The sequence below is a fragment of the Grus americana genome, chromosome 2, assembly GCF_028858705.1.
Source record: "Grus americana isolate bGruAme1 chromosome 2, bGruAme1.mat, whole genome shotgun sequence".
NCBI classification, from domain to species: domain Eukaryota; kingdom Metazoa; phylum Chordata; class Aves; order Gruiformes; family Gruidae; genus Grus; species Grus americana.
The window spans coordinates 122624513-122646209 of record NC_072853.1 but is presented as its reverse complement, the minus strand read 5'-3'; the positions used below and the strand labels follow the sequence as shown (position 1 = coordinate 122646209).

At 40.4% G+C, this 21697-nt stretch overlaps 1 protein-coding gene across 3 annotated transcripts in view; it reads right to left on the bottom strand.

Moving 5' to 3' along the window:
• CAPN7 (calpain 7) overlaps positions 1-9642 on the bottom strand; it is a 35453-nt gene extending 25811 nt beyond the window's left edge. For 2 of the 3 annotated variants that reach the window (XM_054817928.1, XM_054817931.1), the window contains exons 1-4: positions 9449-9642; positions 5113-5221; positions 3279-3436; positions 958-1025 (exon numbers count right to left, since the gene is read on the bottom strand). In XM_054817928.1, coding sequence (XP_054673903.1) covers positions 958-1025; positions 3279-3436; positions 5113-5221; positions 9449-9550 — 437 coding nt within the window. In that variant the 5' untranslated portion in view covers positions 9551-9642. Of the gene's footprint in view, positions 1-957; positions 1026-3237; positions 3437-5112; positions 5222-9448 lie in introns of those variants that run through there. The other variant, XM_054817930.1, reaches the window with a different exon arrangement.
• Positions 9643-21697: the final 12055 nt, after the last annotated feature.

The following is a 21697-nucleotide window of genomic DNA, read 5'->3' as shown; positions in this document are numbered from 1 at the left end:
TCAATTTCTGATACCAGTACTTCTATATTTTCCTGTTCTAGAATCAATTAAAATATAGTATTTCCAACTGATATATAAGCTACTTCTGGCAGAACTCATTAGATTTTTGTTGTCTTTAAATTATACTAATAGGAGAACTTGTGTAAGTGTTCATTATCTGGAAGCTCAGAACAAGACCACTGAAACAGAGAAAACTGATTTGCGCCTCTCATACCTTCAGGATTTGCCTAGCAGCTACAATAGCAGTAAAAACCCACTAGCGTTCTCACAACCCAGCACTTCAACTGCTTGAAGACTGTGTATTCAGCAGCCATATTTTTTTTTGTTGTTACATTAAGCTGCTGGATAGTCACACATATGCTAAAGACAGGGGTTTTTTTGAAGACTGAAGTGCTGAAAACCTGCTTATACTGAAACTTAGTCCAACAGAGTCTGCTATTCATCACCGTACAGCTGATTTAAAAAAGAGTTACAGTGAACTTACACTCGTATAACTTGTTTCAGATATAGACTCCATTCCATTAGCTCTACCCATACAATTAGATTGCTGCCATCAAGATAAGCATTTCCCAGTTTCCAACCTGTCTTCCTTACAAAGGGATGCTGACATCCTGACTTAGTGCTGGCCTTAATTCAGCATTTTTACAGAAGCCAAGAATTGTAGTATAGTACTCTGATTTATATCTTGGAAGACTGAAGTAGTGCATTGGTACTAACGAATACAGAATCCTTTCCTAATTCTGCATGTCCCAAGATTCCCAGAGGGTTGGCACAACAGCTACTACATTCAGCGGTAAGGATGCTGGCCGCTATCTGCCAGGAGAACTCTCCAGGAGCTAGGTCTACCCAGAATCCATACTCTGCAGTACAGAACAGACATGCTACATCGAGAATCCAACTCAGAGAGTGCACTTATCCCTGACAGCAAGTATGTTTACTAACATTGGCAACACTCACCTATCCAGTGCTTGTCGAGCCAGCTGTTTCAGTTTTGACTGGAGGCCTGCTTCTGAAGTTTCAGTAGCCTTAAGTGCAAAACAAAAGAAAAAGCTATGCATCCAAAAAACCTGCAGGTTTTGTAGGCTCCACGCTTATAGATTACAGCATTTATAGATGACAGCAATTCCACACTTAGAGATTACAGCAAATAGTGACTAGCTATTTTTTCCAATCCTCTTTTGAAATGAGCAAATATGGTTTTTAAAATCTCAGCATAAAAAGCGTACTAAGTAAGCAATTATCATTTTGCTGTTCTAGTGAATGGTCATGGAACAAAGTGGTATTTAAAATTCTTCAGCATGGGCAACATTGTATACACAAAAATTTTGCCAGAAGAATTAACCATATTAAAACACTATAGGCAGAAAGAAGACAAAAACAATCTTAGGTATACTACTGAGCTGAGAGGTGTTCCAATTCTTTACCCCAAAGGAGTCAAAAATAATCATGGTAACTTAGGAAAAAAATAAATTTGAATGTTTACTTTCATAAAATACAAACAAACAAGATTGCTTGCAATTAAAAATCTTGTTCTTGCACATCTAAGGCATAAAATAATCTATGACAGGGCACCAAAACAGATTATCAGGAGTGCTAATTTCTGTTCCCTGTCAGGAGGTCAGCTATGACAATTTACTCATGCAACCAGTTTATGCTTTTATTTGCCTTATAGATGAAGCATGGCTACTGCAGCTAAGCAACGTGCAAGAGGCACAACATGAGGTGTGGCTTCTCCTCTGAGACCCAGAAGCAGGTTTCAGTTTCTAGCTTTGTACCTTGACTGATTCTCCTGGGTCAGCTCGGTCAACTGAGGAAACAAAAGGCAAGCTACTTTCACCCCAAGAAACAAAACTAGAAACATTCTCATAAGGAAGTATTTTCATTTGCAAATAAGTTATACTCTGGAGTTCCTGGTTGGAAAAGACTTTGAAAGATGTATGAAGGTAAGCAGTGCAGATGGAACACCAGCAGACCCGTCTAGGAGTCAGCCGTAGAAGAGAAGGAATGGCTGCTCTCTGAGTACTTCAAGGGTAAGGAAGAAAGAAATCTCTCCACCTGAATGTACTGAGGAGAAAGACAGAAGCAAAGCTTCAAGATAGCAGAGTTCCTTCAATCTTCTTTCATTCTAGGAAGAAGTTACTTTTTGATCATCCTGAGGGATAAAGCCTACAGTCATCTTCACAAAATAATACGCTAGTCAAGATTAAAAGAAACTTCAGCAGTATCTGTACCTAATGAAATGCCTGATAAAGGTAGTTAATATGAGAGAATTTCAGACTAACTTCAATATATGTAGGCAATATTTGCATGCACTGACACAACAAAAGGAGGAACACAGCAGAGGAAAGACAGTATGCTGCCGCATTAAGCTTTATGTAATAGACTGAAAATGTTCTGCTCCAACAGCTCAAGTGGAAAAACTATAGCAGTTCTACTAACTCTTGATCTGGTTACACCGCATCACCAGTTTTTTTTAGCCTACATAAAACCAGTTCACAGAATTCAGAGAAAAGAAGATTTTACTCTAGCATGTAGCAAAAGTAACACTGCCCTCCCAACAACCCACATATATTTACATTATAAAAAGGGAAAAGAAGGGTAAAAGAAAAACAGACTTGGTGGAGTTACATTATGATGGTGAGTTCTTCCTGTAATGAGTTAGTTAAGGCAACTGGACTTCAGGGAAAAAAGCAGTACCTGTAATTATATTCTCCATTATTTACATAATGGCCAATTCATCCTTACCATTAATTTCAGTGTGAACTGAATTAACTCATAACAGCTTTAATGTTGAGAACTGAGTAACTGAGTAGTATTTTTACTAGTTTTGGCATCAGTAAACCATTGTTTTCAGAAAGTGTTACACAAAAGTTTCCCTTAAATTATTTCCTTTTATGTAGTCAGAAAGTAAGATGACTTGCTAACGTGTCAGCTATATTCAGTTTTAACTGATTTTAATTTCTGTTTTAGTGTTGTATTTGCTCCAGGGCAAAAATTAACATGAAAAAGTTTCCAGAATATTTCTAGTTTATATATAATCTAGATTATATATAATATAATCCAGTTCAGGAAAAGCACATAAATCACAAGCCCCCATAAATTTATAGTGTTGAATAGCAACATAAAGACTGGAAGAAACACTAAAAAATTTAAAAATAGTTTTTAGAAATACAGGTACTCCATTTTTAAGCCAGCCTTTAAGGATCAGTCACTTGTGTAAGTGGAAGAATTTCTTACCATCACATAATTCCACCAAGTTAACCTGTAGCTTAACATACTGTTTTCAAACAGAGTTCCACCGCTTCTGTGTACAACTCTATAGCTTCTTCTGCATTGCCTTTATCATCTTCATCAAAAGCCTGTGTAACTAGGAAGTGAGCACGCTCCAAGTCCAACTGTTGTTTTGACTTCAGAGGGTCTGTGTTCTGCGACTGAACTAAATGAAAAAGAAACTATTTAGCTTTCTACAGCGGCAGACATGTAAAAACATCCTTAACATGGTACTGAAACACTAGCAGTTCTAACCGGATGGGTAATATCTATTTCTTGGCTGGAAACCAAGTCTTTCTAAACTTTGCTAAAAACATCTTTGCAAGCACAAGAAAACACACCCCACACCCCCCAAAAGCAGAGATACACTCTTGGGATATTTCACATGTCAAATAATGCAAATAAAAATCTCTTCCATACTACACTAAGGACAAGGATGTTTAATTATGTAAAATATTGCATAAGTTGTGAAAACACATCACCTATGGTAATATACAAGTTCTTCAGGTGACATGACAGAGAAGATGGAGTTCACCTTCATCAAGGTGGACCCCACAGAACCGATTCACTCAAGGACACAGCTGCTATTCAAAGGGACACAGACAAGCAAAAGTGAATTTCCTGAGGTTCCTGTCAACCCATTAATCAGGACAAATGCTATGCCCTGTGCCTGGGACAGACCAACACCCTGCAGCGTATGGCTCTGCTGAGAAGGGCCTGGGGTCCTGGGGGAGAGCTGGGTAAGCCCAAGCCAGCAGCCCCCTGGCAGCAATGAAGACTAAGAGCACCCTGAGCTGTGTCAGCAGGAGCACAGCCAGGAGATGGGGGAAGCAATCACTGCCCTCTGCTCAGCACTCAGTGGACTCTATCTGGAATACTGCATCCAATCTCAGGTCCCTAACGATGGTTGGGGCTGGAGGACTTGGCCCTTTGAGAAAGAGCTGAGGGAGCATGGCTTCTCCAGCCAGGAGGAGAGATGGCTTTGGGGGGACCTAGTAAAAACCTGCCAGTAACTCTGAAGTGATCAAGCAAATGGATTCAGGCTCTTCACTGTGGTGCAAAAAAAGTGAATGAGAGCCATTGACTATGAACTGAAACAGGGGAGAATCCAACTAGATATATATAGATATATAGATATATAGCTATAAAAATAAATCACTAGAAAGACAACTGCACCCTGGAATAGGGGCACAGAGGCACCGGGGAATTTCCATCCTTAGGTGTTTTTAGGACCTGACTGGACCTCAGCAACCTGCTCCAAAAAATCAACGTCTACCCTGCTTGGAGCAGGAGATTGGTATATAAACCTCCCCACATCCCTTTCTGGCAAAGTGATTCTATGATTCTGAGAATTGCAGGTGTGCAAAAACTTGATTTTGGTCTAAGCACAGACACTGAAACTGGATCAAACAAGGAAACCCTTATGAGAGCAAAGAGGTCTTTTGCCCTCTCAAAATTAGTAATTCTACATAAATACCAGAACCCACTTGCTTCAAATCCATCATGCAGCTGAGGCTTAGATGCAAGTTTTGATTTGTTCCTGATCAATTTTTGTTGCTATATTTAATTACTTTCTCAGGTTTGCTCTGCAGATGTGGTTCCTAAGAATATTTACAAAGAAAGAATACCCACACCCAAGTCCTTAGGAAGTAAGCATCCGCTTCATTTCTGATGTATCAGAATTCAAAGCACTGCTATGCTCATTGTGGTCCTTCACAAAGGACAAGAAAATTAGAGTAATGAAAAACAGAGTAAACATCATTGATAGATATTTCACAGCACTGAAAGGCTTTCCACTCAATTAATTTAAGCAGAGGTTTAATTAGAAAGCTCCTTACCCACCTGCTGAATGGAGAGCTTGAACTCTCTCCAAGTACTCATTTATTTTTTCTTGAATATTTTCCAAGTTGGACCCTGCCATCCCAGCATAAATCAAGGCTTGTGCAGCTTCCTGCAGGGAGAAGAATTTGAGACAGAGTTAATGTTTGCTGCCTAGAAAATTACTTTCCATAAACAGAGAGCCTACAGCAGCCATGAGTTGCACTAAAGCAAGTGCCTACATCTGCAAAAAGACTCAGTGGCTGCAGGGAAATTCTGCTGGAAAGAACAAGTTTCAAGTTATAAATGAGATCACGTTCAACTTCTCACACATGGGACAACCTATAACACTATAAAAAAACCCAAAAAACCAACACAAACTTTTGAGGTTTCGTAAGGCCAAATTTTAGGCCTGTCTGTATAGTAATGCATGGAATTAAGAGATTTTAAGTAAAATTTTTCAAGCACGCACTGAAATCAGTTAGGTAAAGCTCACAAGCCACAAACTGCCTTTTATTTTTAAAGCTGTAGATTTAAGGTTGGGGGGGGGGAGAAGCGCTACTTACAAGTTATTTGCATTTAATCTGAAAATAATGAAAATAAAAAAAAAAGTAAATGCTTTTCAAAATCAAATGCATAAAATTTTGGCTTAGAAAGTCTTTAATATTACTCACATAAAGCTACCAAATCTGGAAAGTCTACAAATTTAAAGTTTCCTAGCTCCTCAAACTTTGCTTTTTGAATGTTTGTATGTACACAAAACACCGGACATTGATGAAAGTCTACTACCAGGAGGGAGCATAGGCCTCCAGCTCAGAAGCACAATACGTTATATGCATTAAGGCTTTTTCCATACTGCACAAATCTGTTAAGAAAAAACACCTTCAGGTGCATAAGCTGTCTACCCATTCACTAAATTTATGAAAAATACGTAGCATTTAGCAGGGTTGTAACAAACAGTCAGAGTTGACACAGTCTCAGAAGCATATGGAGAATTGAAATTTCTCACTCATAAAAATGAGGATAAAAACCTTATTTTGACCTCATTATTGGCATGGAAAAACCTCCATGCTTTTGTGGCAGCGCTCACCTTCCCAGCAGCAGCAGAAGAAAGGCAGCAGTCATGTAGCAGGCTGAGTATGTAGGAAGCAGAACAGTAACTAGAGAGCTGCTCCACAAAGATGGTGCTCTGAGATGCTGCTCTGCATAGGGCAAGCACAGAGCCATGGCCAGAGGGTCTCTTATGTGCTTTATGGCCTTGATTTTTGTCAAGCTTAGCAGTTTGCTACCTAGCACGCCCAAGCTTAAAACTGATCCCAATACAGCCCATACTTGTTACCAGGATAAATTTTCACCAACAAGCATCAGAGAACCAAGTACTGCATACTCCCTCTCAGCACCTGTCACTATATTACATCACATAAAACATCCACAGCAGCAGAAAGGTAAATAGGAGTACTGCTCCATTTATATGTAGCCATTAACTACCATTAAGGTCTAGCATACAACTGTTTTTTGCAGGGAAGAAGTGCACTACAGATATCTGCTCAAAGGATGTATGTATTTGTCTGTGACATGCCCCAAGGACAGATTGACAAAACAGGTGCTATATCATAACGGTAAGTGGTCTACATATGACGCAAAGAACAAATGCGAACTTTCAAACCAGTGCTGCAAAACCAATGCATAATTAATGTTGCTTGTGTGATTTCAAGCACAGCTGTTTTGCCTGATTTTAAGATGTAAACATAATGAAAATGGTCTTTTATAAATTAAGCCTCTAAAGGACTGAAGCAGTTGACCAACTGCTTGCAGAGCCAGCATGCCAACTGTTTCCAGTGACAAGATGGACGTGCAATTCAGAGTTAGTATTTATGATCTCTTCAATGTCACTGCTGTTCTTTGGCATGTGTGCCACAGCCACACTAAGCTAACTACTGATCATCAGCTTGCAAGTTGCTAACTGCTGGTCAACAGCCAAACTTAGCAACAATCTTCAGCAGTTTTTTCTGAAGTCATCAGGCTCCAAAATATGTTTCTGATACTTCCATAGAGCACCATTAGCAAGTTACCTAAGCTGGTTCACATGCAGCCCTCCTCCAGGGATCTACCAAAGTTACAGGCTAGCAGGAAGTGAATAGCACTTGCTAACCATAGGAACTCCATTCAGACGGGTCTGTTTGTTGTCTGTTGGCATTTCCCATGCTTCATCCTTAAGGTTGAGCTCTTGCAGAAGCCAGTTCAGCACCCCAGCTTTCCCACGTGCTTAGTAATTGCACCAGTGGGCTAGGAACTGCTTACAGCAGTTGGTAACAAAGTTGGTGACAGGCCAGAGCTTATTTGCGCTGTCCAAAAAAAAGTACCCCCAAAATACTAGATGATAGTCCATCACTACTCGTTTCATCTTACATTGACAGTGATTCCTCAAGCAATATCCAGAAAGCCAAACCTATCCAGGCTAAATCATACATAATGAATTCCGCTTTAACAATATCTGCTGAGTTTGCTCTCACTCCTCCTGATCACAACAGGCTTGAACACCAATATCTTCACATATAATCTGACACAAGAGTCAATACCTAATCTTGGACTGCTGAGAGTCACCTGTCTGAATACCAAAAGTCTTGCCTGCAGTTGTAATTCAGAGCTTTCCTATTAAATAAGAGTGTCCATAACTGTGCTGCTCTGTGGCCTACCTTTTGTATACCAGAAAATATTGTCTAGACTACACTCTTTATCATGGGTAGCTGGAAGTGCACCAAGACTGCCAGGGATGCATTTTTGCACTTAGCAAGAATATCACCTGTATGCAGCAAATGAAAGAGATTTTCCATACACTGTACAAAAGTGTACAAGAGTAATTATTTACACAAAAAATGTTTTTTTCTCAAGAGCATTCAACAATTTCTTCCAGATATACTGAAACATGTATTCTAAGAAAGTAGTACTGCACATAGCTATCAGACCACGCACATACGCTGTTGCTGATTAGCACAGAGCTTATCAGCATTATTATGGGAAACTATAACTTTTGCCTATATATACTTCACATAAATAAACTTAGCTCACCCTACACTAACAACCAGATTAAAAAAAAAAGATACAGGTCTTCCTATCCTTTCACACCTGCATGCATATACCATCATGATAATAACACTATAGTTTTTATACATTTCAAAGACACCTAGTACTCATGAAGTAAAAGGCCAACTACAGAGCTCCTAGCAAGTTAGTGGACGAGAATTGCTTTGGCAGGATAATGGAATATGTGGAATGATTAGTCCAACAAGGACAAACATAGGCTTCAAAGAAATCCCTCCTCACAGGTGAGAAGTAAAGCCAGTGGGATATGGAACTTTAGTGTAACTTTGCAAGACATAAATCCAACAGAATGAGACAACTTACACAGGTGAAAAATGCATAATGGTTGCACAGAAGCCACTAAATACCACTACTAAGTCTACAGATACTGAGCAAGACGCTGAATCAACCTCATCACACCCTTGGTTACACCAACCTGAAGCTATACTGAAATAAAAAAATCAGATCCCTAACAGAAAGAATATTCGCATGTGGTTAAAACACATCACTGGCAGCTTGTGATCTGAAGCTAGCTTACTGCTGAGTATCTTGTGTTTCACTGTGTACTTCTCTACTTATTTGATGACTGATTATACAACAGAGTTGTTTGCAGCTGCATGCTCAAGAGCTACAGTTCTCCAAAATGCTCAGCGCTTACATCTCCAACGTAAAACTGAACAGTCTTTCAGGCCTGGCAGGGCTGGGGGAGAGGCCAGGAATTAAAGTGGAGAACCAGCAGGGCAGAGACGGTTTTAGCTACATTACGACAAAGCTTCCTGAGACGCACTGAAGGGGTTGTGTCACCAGCAGCTGGAAAAAGTGCCCGTACCCACTTTTCAAGTACCGGAGCATCAGTAAACAGCAGCTCACGGGCAGTACTTGTTCCCACCTAAAAATAAAACGCAGGGAAAACGCATTTCGCAACCTGCCCTGAAGGACGTTGCTCCTCCGCAGACAGACAAACTTTCGACGCGCACGCCCGGCCTTCCGCTTTCCTCACGGCAGAAACCGTCACGTCTTCCCCGAGGCCGAGCAGCGCTCCCCTCTCCAGGCCATACCCACCAAGGCAGGCGGCCGGCTGAAGCAGCGCTAACCCAGGGCACCTCTCCCCGCCAGGAGGGCCGGGCCGCAGGGGCGCAGCGGGCCGCCCCTCCCTCGGCCCTCTAGGGGTTGAGAGCAGGAACGCAAACCTACCGGTAGCTTAAGGACCCCAGGGCGATGAGGGGGAAAGGGATACCGGCGCCCTGAGGGAACCTGCTGCCGCCAGCCTCCCTCGTACCTTATAGTAGAAGACCGCTTCCTGGTAGCGCCCGCTCTGGTCCCGCTGCACCGCCAGCTGCGCGAACTTCACCGCGTCCAACTCCAGCGTGGTAGCATCCATGGCCAGTTCTTTCCCGGCGCCGCCACCGGCAGCAGCGCCCCTCCGACCCCACTCCGCCGCCTGCTCCCTGCCCGCCCGGCCGCTTCCCCCCGCCTTCCTGACCCCGCCACGGCCGCCGGCTCCGCCCCCATCCCAGCCACCTTCTCCCCTGGCCACGCCCACCTGCCCTGACAGCGGCTTCCCCGGTATCCGAGACCGGCCGCGCCCCGCCCGGGGCCGCGGGGGCGGAGTGCGCATGCGCTCAGGGTTGTTGTTTTGGGGTGGTGTTTTTTTTAAGGTGTGGGAGATGGCCTCATGCCAGGCGGGCGTGAGGGTTGCATTGCGCATGCTCGGGCACGCGTGGGAGGGTGGGGTTCTCGGGTTTGGCGCGCGCGCGCGTGTGTGCGCGTGCCGCACGATGGGGAGGGGGCGGTGGCGGTGGCGGTGGCGGTGAGGAGAGGTGGCGCGCGCCTGTCCGTGGCGGCTGAGGGGAGGGTGCGCGCAGGGTTGTGATCCCCCAGCCCGCCTGTGCTGTGCTTGTAACCCTCTGGGGAGGTGAGCTGAAAAGTCGGGCGGTAGGGGAGGCCCAAGGTGTTACCGCTATAGCTGTTTTTCTAGCCTCATAGAGGGCATTTTCATAGTATGTTAAGCAAGTGTAAAGTAGAAAGCAAATAAGAAAAGGTGTATTGTACAGGTCATCTTAAAAAAACCCAACAAAACCACCACGCTTCTAGGGTGCTTCAGGCTGGCAGTTTTGTAACCTTGATCTCTTATCTAGGCTCAAGTTTTTTTCTTCCTTCCTTAGGAGGAGAAAACTGCCCTCATTGGGAGGCAGCTGCCAGTGCTTTATTGTTTGCATATCGCACCTGCTTTCCCCTCCTTCCACCCAGCTTGTGTTGGGATCAATTCCTGAGGCTGAGCTGCTCAGAGAGCCCTGGGCTGGGTGTATCCCCTCCGGAAGCAATGTCTTCAGGGGTCTTTGCTGGAAGGGTTGTGCCTGTGAATTAATGAATTGTACTTTAGTGTGAAAACCAGTTCAACTATGCATTCATGCCTTTGGAATTTCTACTTAGTGAGAGGTAGGGTCCATGAAGGGCAGAGTCTCTCCACAAGGAGCCATGTGGCAAAGACAAGGAGCAACGGGAACAAGTTGCACCAGGAGAGGTTTCCTCTTGATGTAAGAAATTTTTTATAGTAGGAAGGACCTACTGTTGGAACAACCTCCTCAGGATGTGGTGGAGTCCCCATTGCTGGAGGTTTTCAAGATGGTATTGGGCAGGGTGCTAGATAATCTCATCTATGCTCTTTTTCCTGTGGAAGGTTGGACTAGGTGGTCATTCAAGGTCCCTTTTAACCTGGGCAATTCTGTGATTCTACAGGCTTTTATTTCTGCCTGAAAATATAGCTTATTGCAAGGCATTGTTTTCATGAGATGTAAAAATACTACCTGGCAACTTATTCTGAAGCTCTCCTTTATGATTGTGTGACTTTTCAACCTGTTTTCTGATGATAGATTTAGTAAGAGGTGCAGCTAAATGCAGGAATACTAGGTAGTGAAATACTAAATTCTATTATTTTTCCTCTCTGATTTTCTCATGCACAGACTTATTGTTCCCATTCTATCTTCTTCTCTTCCTTATCCCTTTTGTGCTTTACAGACCGCATTGATATAAAAAGCAGTAATATTCTGTGTAAAAGATGACTTGGGTTTTGTGATCTACTATGTAGGGGGCAGTTCTTGTAATCTTCATAGCTTTGCTTTTGGTTGTGCTCCTAATAAGGTTGGTTGGTAGGGGTTTTTTTTGTTTTGGTGTTGGTTGGGTTTTTTTCCTCCTTCCTTTCAAAGTATGTTTTATGCTACTTCTCTGAGCATAGGAAAGATCCAGATTACACTAAAGGATTTTTCTCAACTAAGATGTATTGGTTCAATATTTACTTAATGATACCATGAAAATGAACAAGGAATTGCAGTCAAGGTCTGCTTCAATTTGATGTTCAGACATAGTGGCATAACTCGTATAGCCTAAAATTAATTTGTGTATTGTGGCTTTAGACTAAACCATTTACAGATCAAATGCAATTTTGAAGTATCCAGAGTGACATGCATGATGACTGAACTGGGTAGAACAGATAATGTTATTCCTTATTTAAATCTGCATGTCAGAAACATTCTGTAACATAAACTAAGATCTCTTCTAGCTAATCAGAATTTAGAATTGTCACTTGAGAGAGTTAATTTTTTGCTAATTAACGGTCATTGGTGGTTGGCCCTCTTCAGATAATAAATGGCTTGTGTTTCTTATTAATCTGCTGTAAAATTCTACAAGAAGCTTTTAAATGTACAAAAAGTAGAGTAAGTTAGCGAGGTCTTAACTGTGGCTAAGACTTCATACATAGCATTTTTGCCTTTTGCTTGTAGTAGCATTTTAGTTTTGGAGCCAGGTATTAAAATTGGCTCCTCTTGTTCGTAGCTGAAGAAGCATTAGTTCTTTCCATCAATGTTGATATATCCCAGACATTTAATCTTTTGTATCTATGGTTAACTCTTGTCTTCCAAGATACTGTGCAGAAAATCACTTCCAGTTACTAGGGTTGTTAAATATCACATGATATTATTTTTTGTGCAGAAGGCAGTAATAGGAAGCAGACAAACATTATTAGGGCTGATGATGGGCAGAAGCTTCATTGCTTCAGTCACTCCAGGTTGGCTAGAAAAAGTGCTAAGTACATGCACCTGTGGTAAGAACTCAGTCATAAGTAAGAGCACCCTCTGAAGAAGCAAATTCTGGTAATTGCCAGTGATACTGATTGCTGTCCTCTATTTCTCATTGCAAGTGTTGGATTCCACCTACCTGATAAGGGCTTGGTCTACAAGTACTGGAGGACCCTATTTTTCTTTGAGCTTGTATGCATTTAAACTTGCCAATCCTTCTCCACCCTGCACTTTTGCATTATAGTGTTACACCTGCTCCATCCCCCCACAGTTTGTTCCCTTTCCCTATTGTTATAATTCCTGTTCTAACATCCCTACATGTCCCTGTCATCCTTTCCTGTTATATCCCTTTGTCCACTGACACAAATCCAGATTCCACATCCAAGTTCTCCTCTGCCTCAGTTTATCTTACCTTTGGTGATATTTGCCCTGAGTATTCCTTGCTTCCCACCATTTACTTTCCTTAAGTGCTTTCCTTCCTAACCTCATCTAATGCTTGCTTTCTTATCTTGCCTGCCTGCCTTTTGCAGTCAATATGCTCTAAGAAGATCATAGCTGTATATGTTATCTTTATCTTATTCCATCCAGCTTTTGCCTTTTGCAGAGGGAATATCAGATGAAGAAATTCAGGTGTCTCTTTCTCACTCCATTGCTGCTAATTAGACAGAATCAGCTCATTCTTGTTTGTCCTTCCTCTTTGAGATGCTTTCATCCCTTTTTTTCTTTCATCTCCCATGCAGCCATATCTTTTAATGCTCCCAGGCATTAAAAAAACAAAGCCCCAAAACTTTGATATAATTTGGTCTTCTGCATGTATTGCTGTCAGATGTCTGTGTTTGAATTCCTCCGTGGTTACTTTCACTGTTTATTGTGGCAATACAGAGTCAGAACATGGGCCACTTTGGTCCTGAATTCCTCTGACTAGAGTGTAGTTGATGCTTGTGGAAAGAATACAAGAATAGGGTAAATTCAGAGTAGTGTTTTGTCTTAGCTTCCTGCAGTCTGTGGATTGAACTCACATCATCACTTCTGATACCTCTTGCTGAGCTTATTTTCAATGAATTAGTCTTAATTATTGCTTTAGTACATTTTGATTTTGAAATTCAAAACATTTTGTGGGAATGTGCTCCATAGTTTAAATTTGTTGTATGAGATAACATTCCCTTTTTTAAAAAAAACCCCAAACCAAACCCCCCCTGTTGCTCAGTTTAATTTTTTTGCCCCCTCTGCCTTGCTTATAAGAAATTATGATCACATCTCATGCGTCTTTTAGGTTGCCCATAAGTTTCTGTGCTGCTTTGCTCTCTCTTTCTTCAGTTATTTATTTCTTCACACATTTAATCTCTGCTTGAACAGAATCCTCTCAATACCTTTGATTTATCCTTGAGGCTTTTTTCAATCTACCCTATGTTTTCTTTGAGATGAGGTGACCAGAGTGGTGTGCAGTATTAGAGTTGTATCATTAATTTTGTATCCTGGTGTACTGTTTTAATCTGTTTCTTTCATGACTTCTAACACTATTTACCTTTTTAACCACGGCTGAGCATTGACTGACGTTCTGAGAACTCCTCAGAATGACTCGTCTTTCCTGAGAAAGGACAAATAGTTCAGCATCTGCCATTATGTACTTAATGTGGTGTTTTCTCCCCGTGATTTAACAGCATTTAATTTCACAGGTTGTTCATTACATACACAGTGATATGAGATCCTTGCACAACTTTCTGTTGTAGGCTTTCACAAACAAGAGTATTTGTATCACTGGCATACCTCTTCACCTTATTATTTCCTGCCATTTCTAGATAACTTCTGAGTTTTTACAGTAGTTGACCACTTTGTTCAGAAACAGAAGTTGGATATGCTGTGTTCAGGTTCCATAGAGACCTCCCTCATTGCTGTTTTAAGAACTGGCATCCCATATTTTACCAATGATTAAATTTTTCTCCATCTTCTTGTTAAAGAAGGGCACTGTGTGAGAACCTGTAAGTGTCCCTGTACTGAACTGCATTCCAAATTCTTGCTCTCTTATGAGCGACATAAGAGACTAACCTTTCCCTAGCGCTCTCCTTTCACAAGTTGCTTTCAAAACCTTCTACACAAGATGCTGTTCATGTGCTGACCCTGTTGGTTAGCCAGGACAGTGTTCTCTCATTGCTTCCATGAACTGGACTGTTTTATGTCGAGTCAGGCTATGGGTCATTCCTTTTATTTTTACAGTTCCAAGTACAGCAAGACTATGATAGAAGTTGTCGCTACTGTAAAGTAATAAAAGTAATCACTGTATTGGACACACACCCTCCCCCCTTCATGTCACTTGTATTATTTGAGTCATGTTAAGTATGTTGAATAAACTTTGTTCTACATTAAAAGATTGTATGTTTGTGTTACCTGGTTTGATTCAGTACAGTAAGCACCAGGTAATATTATTTTAGACATGTGATGGTTAATATTTTAAAGACCTGGGCAGACCATAGACTGAGTCATGCACTGAGGTGACAACAACTTAAGGAAGGTAAAATAGATCACTGAACAATAACTGCTGTTTGTTCAGAATATTGTTGAAAATGAATACCTGTTTCATCAATAAGTTGTTGAGTCTATATACACAATTGTTAAATGGATTCTGCAATAATTTAGAGAAATGTTGCCTATATTTTTATCAGCTGTGTGGGAGTAACTCCTTATATCTGTATTTGTGGGCCTGTTCTGGTTGAGCTGTTCCAGAGCAAATCTATTTTAACAGGTGATTAGAGTTTGTGTATATTCTCTAAGGCATAAAATGTTTTCTTAGACTATCTGGTCTTTATCTATTTTTATGCTAAGTACCGCCAATTTATTGTTACACAGAGTACCTAAGTATTGTATTTTCAGGGCTGAACCCTGAAAATTATATGAAACTCTTCTCACTACAAAATTAAATTTTTCTTTTTGAAGGCTTCTGAATCTGAACCCAGACTTCTGATTTCTACTGCTGGTACTTTATGAAATTAAGGTGGCAGGTAAAGCACAGCTGAAAATAAAGCTTTTAAGTGTGTATATGGTATTTTAATTATTAATAAGCTAGAAAGCACTTCTATTGATACAACTTTGAATATATGAAGCTACTTAAAAAAAGGAGTCAATTATATTACACCACTAGATGTCCATCTACTGTTAGATTGAAGCTAAAAATTTTTGCATGGTTAAAAGAACAGAAATTGAACAAATACTTTTTTAGTTTGTCTCTGGTTTAGTTACAACTGTGGCTGAAGTTGCTTTGGTTCATTTTGGTTTTGAAGTTTTCTTGACTCAGACACAGAGATTTAGATTTGTTTTTTGCAGTCAGATATCCAGTACCCAGACTGGCCAGAAGTTTTGGGTACCCTTGCACCCTGAAGACTAGAGAAATAGCAGTATGAAATATAAAAACATGTTACTGTAATTCTATAGGTTTTTTTAATTAAAGAGCACTGTTTCAGCAGAGATTATTGCAGTCCTCCAATATTTCTTCTATTAGTTTCTTACAAAAAATACTATAATTCTCTAAAAGTAAAGAGTTCTTTCTTACGCAGTTAAACCACTGGCTTTCGACTTTATAGGCTGTAATTTGTGGTATCTGTTTGGAAGCAAGTGGTCACGGTGATAGGGACTGGGATCCTAACTATGGAAAGAGGGAAGAAAAGTGAAAAATGCATGTTGATAGCAACAATATTCTTCACCTTCGTGGTTGGTAAACACACTTCTTTTGGGAACTGCATCTGCAGATTATTTCTTCTGAATGACTGGGAAAAGAAGCTTAATAATGAAGTAAGACTTTATATGAAATAAGTTTGAGTGGAAGGCACTAATGACACTATGAACTATAGCATTAACTAAGGCATCTCCACATGCTATTTATGCATATATATAACAATCGCACGCATCACTATTTGATGTAATCTTGAATAAAAAGTAAGAAAAATTTCTGCAGTGAGTTATGGCAGTGTGGCATTTTTCAATTTACTCAAAATATTTTTGGGTTGATGACTCTTTGAATGTTGTCATCAGAGAATTGTAGAAAATGTTAAATCCTGAAACTGTTGCAGTCTTCTCTCTTCTACTTAGATTTCAAAGATGAATTCTGTGGTTTTAGGAGTCTACAAAACTTGATTTTGGTTTGTATGAAATTTGGTAGCATTTTAAGAAGAGACACAGACTATTGACCAAGCAGAGCCAGAACCTTTGTTGTGCTTTCTAAAGGAAGCTGATATAAAAATATTATGGATTGCAGTAGGGAGAGGAATACAAGTTTTGTTCAAGTCTCATATATGTGACCTGTGATGTGTTAAGAGTTCATGAGTGTATTGCATTGAGGTGAAATTTTGAGTCTGTTGAATGACTTTGCCAGGGACAAGTTTTCCCTTCTTAGGTACTGGTGAGAGAGGCTAATGTAACTATGTTTGATAATCAAAGGTCTAGCTGGAATCATTAGTGACAAAATAAATTGTTAAACATTATTTTTCTCAAGTGTGACATGACAGGTATGATAACAATAGAGTCAGTGCAGTATAAAGGTGAAATGTAATTCCTATGTTGTCTTTCACTTATTTACACTGACGTGAGACCAGAAGAGTTACTCTGTTCTGCACCAAAAGGTATCTAGCATGCTGGTCAGTATGCTCTTTGTAATTTAGTTCAGTTTCTTGCCATGAGCTATCTCCTCTGATTTTTCTTCTTTTGTCACAATCACCATCTACTTTTCAATGCTAATTTTCTCCATTCAGTAAATGAATTACAATAGATACATGTATACAACAGTGTCTTAATAAAAGCTAGGTTGTCACTTAAGAGCAATTCTTTCCTTTCTATGTGCTGCATTATACATGGAGGAAGTGCTCTGGAGCAAACTAACACCTTAACACTGATAGTTTCTTCCTATTAATGTCCCATGTTTCTCCTCAAAATTGCCAAAAGTAATCAAAATAATGAACATCGCCCTAGTTAGTTTTCTCAATTTCAAGGCCAGAAAGGTTCTAAAATGCTCAAATGCATCTCTCATCTGTTGAAAAACATTTCTGTAAAGAAAACAGTATTCTTTACAGGATAGCAAATTTTTACTAGAAGCAATGCCTTAGGAGTTTATATTGGCTGATTTTTTTTCTTTTTCAAGAAAAACAATACATAATTCAGACTCTATGCATTGGGTGGGAGGGGGCTTTTTTTAAGGTGTTCTTTTCGTGCTATTATTTTCTCATTTCCGATGAGAGTTTTTTAATTAACATGAATAATGTTATTTGCAAGAGACTTGAATTTAATCAAGTCCTTTACTGAAACAGTTTGTTATACTGTAAGATTTGTACTTCCAAGGAATTATAAATTTAAAGCTTTATACACATTCCTCATTGTGTTGGGTTGGCTTCAGCTAGCAGCCAAGCTTGCACACTTCCACCCCCACAGCCAGACAGGGCTGGGGGAGGAACAGAGAAAACAGGAAGAACACAAATGAGACAATTTATGGGTCAAAATAAAGACAAGGATATCATTCACCAGTTACTTTGTTGGCAAAGCAGACCGCAGTTGGGGAATTTAAATTAATTTATTGGCCATTAACATAAACATTTAATTACTGATTTGGGAATTGGAAAACAAATGTTTAAACCCTTTGGGAAAGCACCTTTTTTCCCCCCTTTTCCAGGCTTAACTTCACGCCAGACACCTCTTCTCCCCTCTTCATATTGATGCAAGTTACGCTTAGTACATTCGGTGAGGTGATGGTTGCACAGGAGTTAGGGGTCAGTATGTAGTGGTTTCTCTTTGCTGCTCCTTGTTTCTCTTTTCTTCCACTGCTCCTTTGTGCTTACTTGTTTTCTATGCTCTGGTGTGGATCCTCCACTGACTGCAATCCCTTCAGGGGTTTACCTGCTCCAGCATGGGCTGCAGTCCCTTGGGGTTTTATGTGCTCCAGCATGGAGCACCTCCTACTCTGACCTTGTTGCTCCTTTGGTACCCTACATCAGTCCTCTTGGTGTTAGCTTTTTCTGCCCTTTCTTAAAATTGTTTTCATAGAGGTGCAACAAACTTTGGCTCAGCTTTTGCCTGCAGTGGGTCCATTGCTGAGCCAGCTTTGTCTGTCACAAGGCAGCCCCATACCTCTTCTTACAGAGGCCACCCCTGCAGCCCCGCCACCTCTACCAAAACTTTGTTCTTTATATGTAGTACACTTATAAAGGGATTGGCTTGAAGGCAAGTAAGAATTAGATTGTTATAAATAAGGATTGTTTCCCCCCCCTCAGGTCTGTTAGTAGGCAACTTGGTAAAGCTAAGGCAGTCAGTTGACTGGGTTAGTTGCTATTTGTTGTTATACATGTAAGGCCCAACTGAATACCTGTTGGAGGGTAACAAGACCCATAGAGAGGTTACATGGAGCTCAGGTTCCCATTCCAGGATTACCCTGTGTTATTTGCAGCAGTGTACCCTGAGGTGAAGGTTATGGGCTAAACTAAATCCACAGCTGCAGAAGGAAGCAGTTCCTGCTGCCTGAGCTGATATTGCTGAATCCCAGAGGGTTGAAGACACAGTTGCAACACCTTGGTGATCAAGGGACATAAGTTAGAACCACTGACACCTTCTGTGCTTTGTCCCTCATGTACAGGTGGTATGCTCCTGTGGTCTGGTGAAGGTTGGGTATTAAGCGTGTTGTCCTCTGCTCTTGGACGGATGTTCATTTAAGAATGCGGTTTTACCAGCAAAGCTATGGTGTGAACTTGATGAGTATCTGCTGCACTGTGCCAAGTACTGTGTGAATGCTTTCAGCCTACCATACTAAATAGTGTGAGATCAGTGACAAGGAAAAACTACTTTGTGCATACTGTCTTTGAGTGTGTAATGTACTTGGGACAATTGCTGATTGAGTTTACACTTGACCTTCCCAAACAGTAATTTTGTTTGCATATGATACTCTTAATTGAGAGTGTCTCCTTCAGATGCATGATTGGTGTCTCTTGACTATCTTTTTTCTTTTTCCTTCCTCTGAAGCTTAATATCTTACATTACATGCTAGCTTCATCTGAATTGAACTCACTTTTAATTCCAAGCCTTTTGGAGAAGCTTGGCAGAGGTGGTCTTTCCTGTAGATTATGACATCTGAGATGTCCTATTATCTAGGTAGGAGTTCAGGGTGCAGTATGATGTCTGGTGTAGTTTTTTTAGTGCCTGCTTCCTGTAAATTCTGTGGCCCGAAGAAATTCTATCAAATGTCCGTTTGAACTGCATCTGTAACTGTCTGTAGAAGCATGAGTACGGACAAAGTTTGAGTTTGTGTTTTTGCAGGAGGCCAGGCACACTATTGTAAGCAGGTAAGTAGACAGCAGCAGGCAGATCTCACAACAAGTGCTAAAATAATGCCATTTGCACTGCACAGGAATGCAGCAGAAGTGATGACACTGAAGTCCTAGAGGCACAAATGTATATATAATGGTGGACTTAATTCAGTTGTTGCGTATTCTAAAGTTTATTCTTGAAAATGTCACTAAGATTAAGGTGTTCATGTATGTAAGTGTTTGTACAGCTGGAACAGAAAAAAATATATGTACACTGCATTTGAATCCCTTAACCTAACCATAAATCTCCAGCTATTAATAAAACAAGCATGCCAAAAAAATCTAGTTATTTTTTCAAATGAAAAGCCAGCTATTATTTTTCCCTTCTGTAAGTAACCAGAGTCTCCCTTTAGTCCTGTGGGACCATTGTGCAATGTTTAACTGTGTGACAAAACAGAGTAGAATCTAGTATGTAGTGGGTTTTATCATCTTCGTTGTTACAGCATATCTACTCTGAACTACCAAAATAAAATGAGTGAGTACAATCAGAAGGAATTAAGGTCAGAAAAACATTAGCTGGAAATGTCACTTCCAATCTGGCTGTTATATCCTATAACTTTTCCATCCGGTGATGGCTTTGCATGTGACTATCTCATTTTTATTGCCTTTTTACTTATGTATTGAATGTCTTAAAATTTAAAGCCAATGAGAAATTAATTTGGTTTTTAGTGAAATAACGTCTACCTCAGAAGACTGAGTGAACAGAAGGATGATATGAAAATGTCCCTCAGAACTAAGACAATTCCTGCACTTTGTTTATTTTTTAAGTACTGCAGGCAAGGAAGTTGGCACTGAACACGGTCTGGAAACCAGGGCTGGGACCTCCAGCAGTATCGGTAGATGAACACTTCTTTGCCTGTTTTTGCTACCTAGAAGCAGACAAAGGAGCAGTTTAGAGCTGAAACTGGAGCAGTCTGGAAGTTATAACTGTTTAGGACAAAATCCCCAGTGTTCTTTGCAGGAAATTGTCTTTCTGCTCTGTTTTACAAGTGAGTTATGCACGTGCTTTTTTTAAGGCAGACCCTACTGTTAGAGTTTAACTTTGGGCTCTCTGCAATAATGATCTTTAACCTGAGTTCTGAGAGGAATCCTTGGTTCTGTGTGATGATAAATTTGTCAGATCCTTGAGTGAGCAAAATTTTTTCAAATTGTTTTTCCCTCCTCCTCCCTGGAAGTCTGTGTGAGAGATGTGCCACTAGAAGAGCGGCATCCTTAGCAAGTATGAGTGCCATTTGGTTAAAAGTAGTGTCATTCTTTAGCAGATGTTATCTTTTGCTTTCCAGACACAATAAATGAAATGCTACAACAGGGCTGTATTTGATCCGTAGGGCTGGATGGCTTGCTTATTTTTTTATGGCAAAGTTAGCATTTGGGTAACTAGCCATGAAAGTATGAATGGCAACCATTTATATGACACAATGTCCCTCTAAGCTGCTGTCCTGTCTCTGACAAACAAATGCAGCTTCATAAAGAAGAGTATAAGAACACAGCAGAAATATAGTAATAGTAAGGATCAAGGACTCTTAGAACTAAAAGGTGGCATCTTTATGTTTAATGACCTCTGATGTACGTTACTTTCAATTTGTCAACTCTTCCTTTCTGCTTATTGGAAGTCATTCACAACATCCTGCTGCAAAGCATTCCACAACTTAAACACCCAGTACATGAACCTCTGTTTTGTTTGCTGTGAATCTACCAGCATCTAGCTTCAGCTGGTATCTTGTCCTTGTGTTAGACATTGTCTCCAAGCCACTCATGGCTTTATAAACATTTGTTGTATCTTTATTCAGTTGCCTTTTTTTCCACTAGACTGAATAGTCATTTTGCACTTGGAAGTCTTTCCGTACCTTTCATTTAGCCCTTTTACCCTGCTCTGTGCTTGGATGAATCTGCTGAGTTATTGCTGGTCTCTAAAATCACTGTTATTTTACTCCACTGGGTACATGGGGATTTGATCACATGGGAGAGAAAAAAAGAGCAGGAAAAACGCATGGGCTTGAAAGGTCTGAGTTGTCCAGTCAAGTTGTCCTGTAATTAGAGGCAACTATGCAAACATTGCTGCTGCTTTCTCTCTCATATCACACTCTGTGACAAACTTAAGCTCTTCAATAGATCGAAATC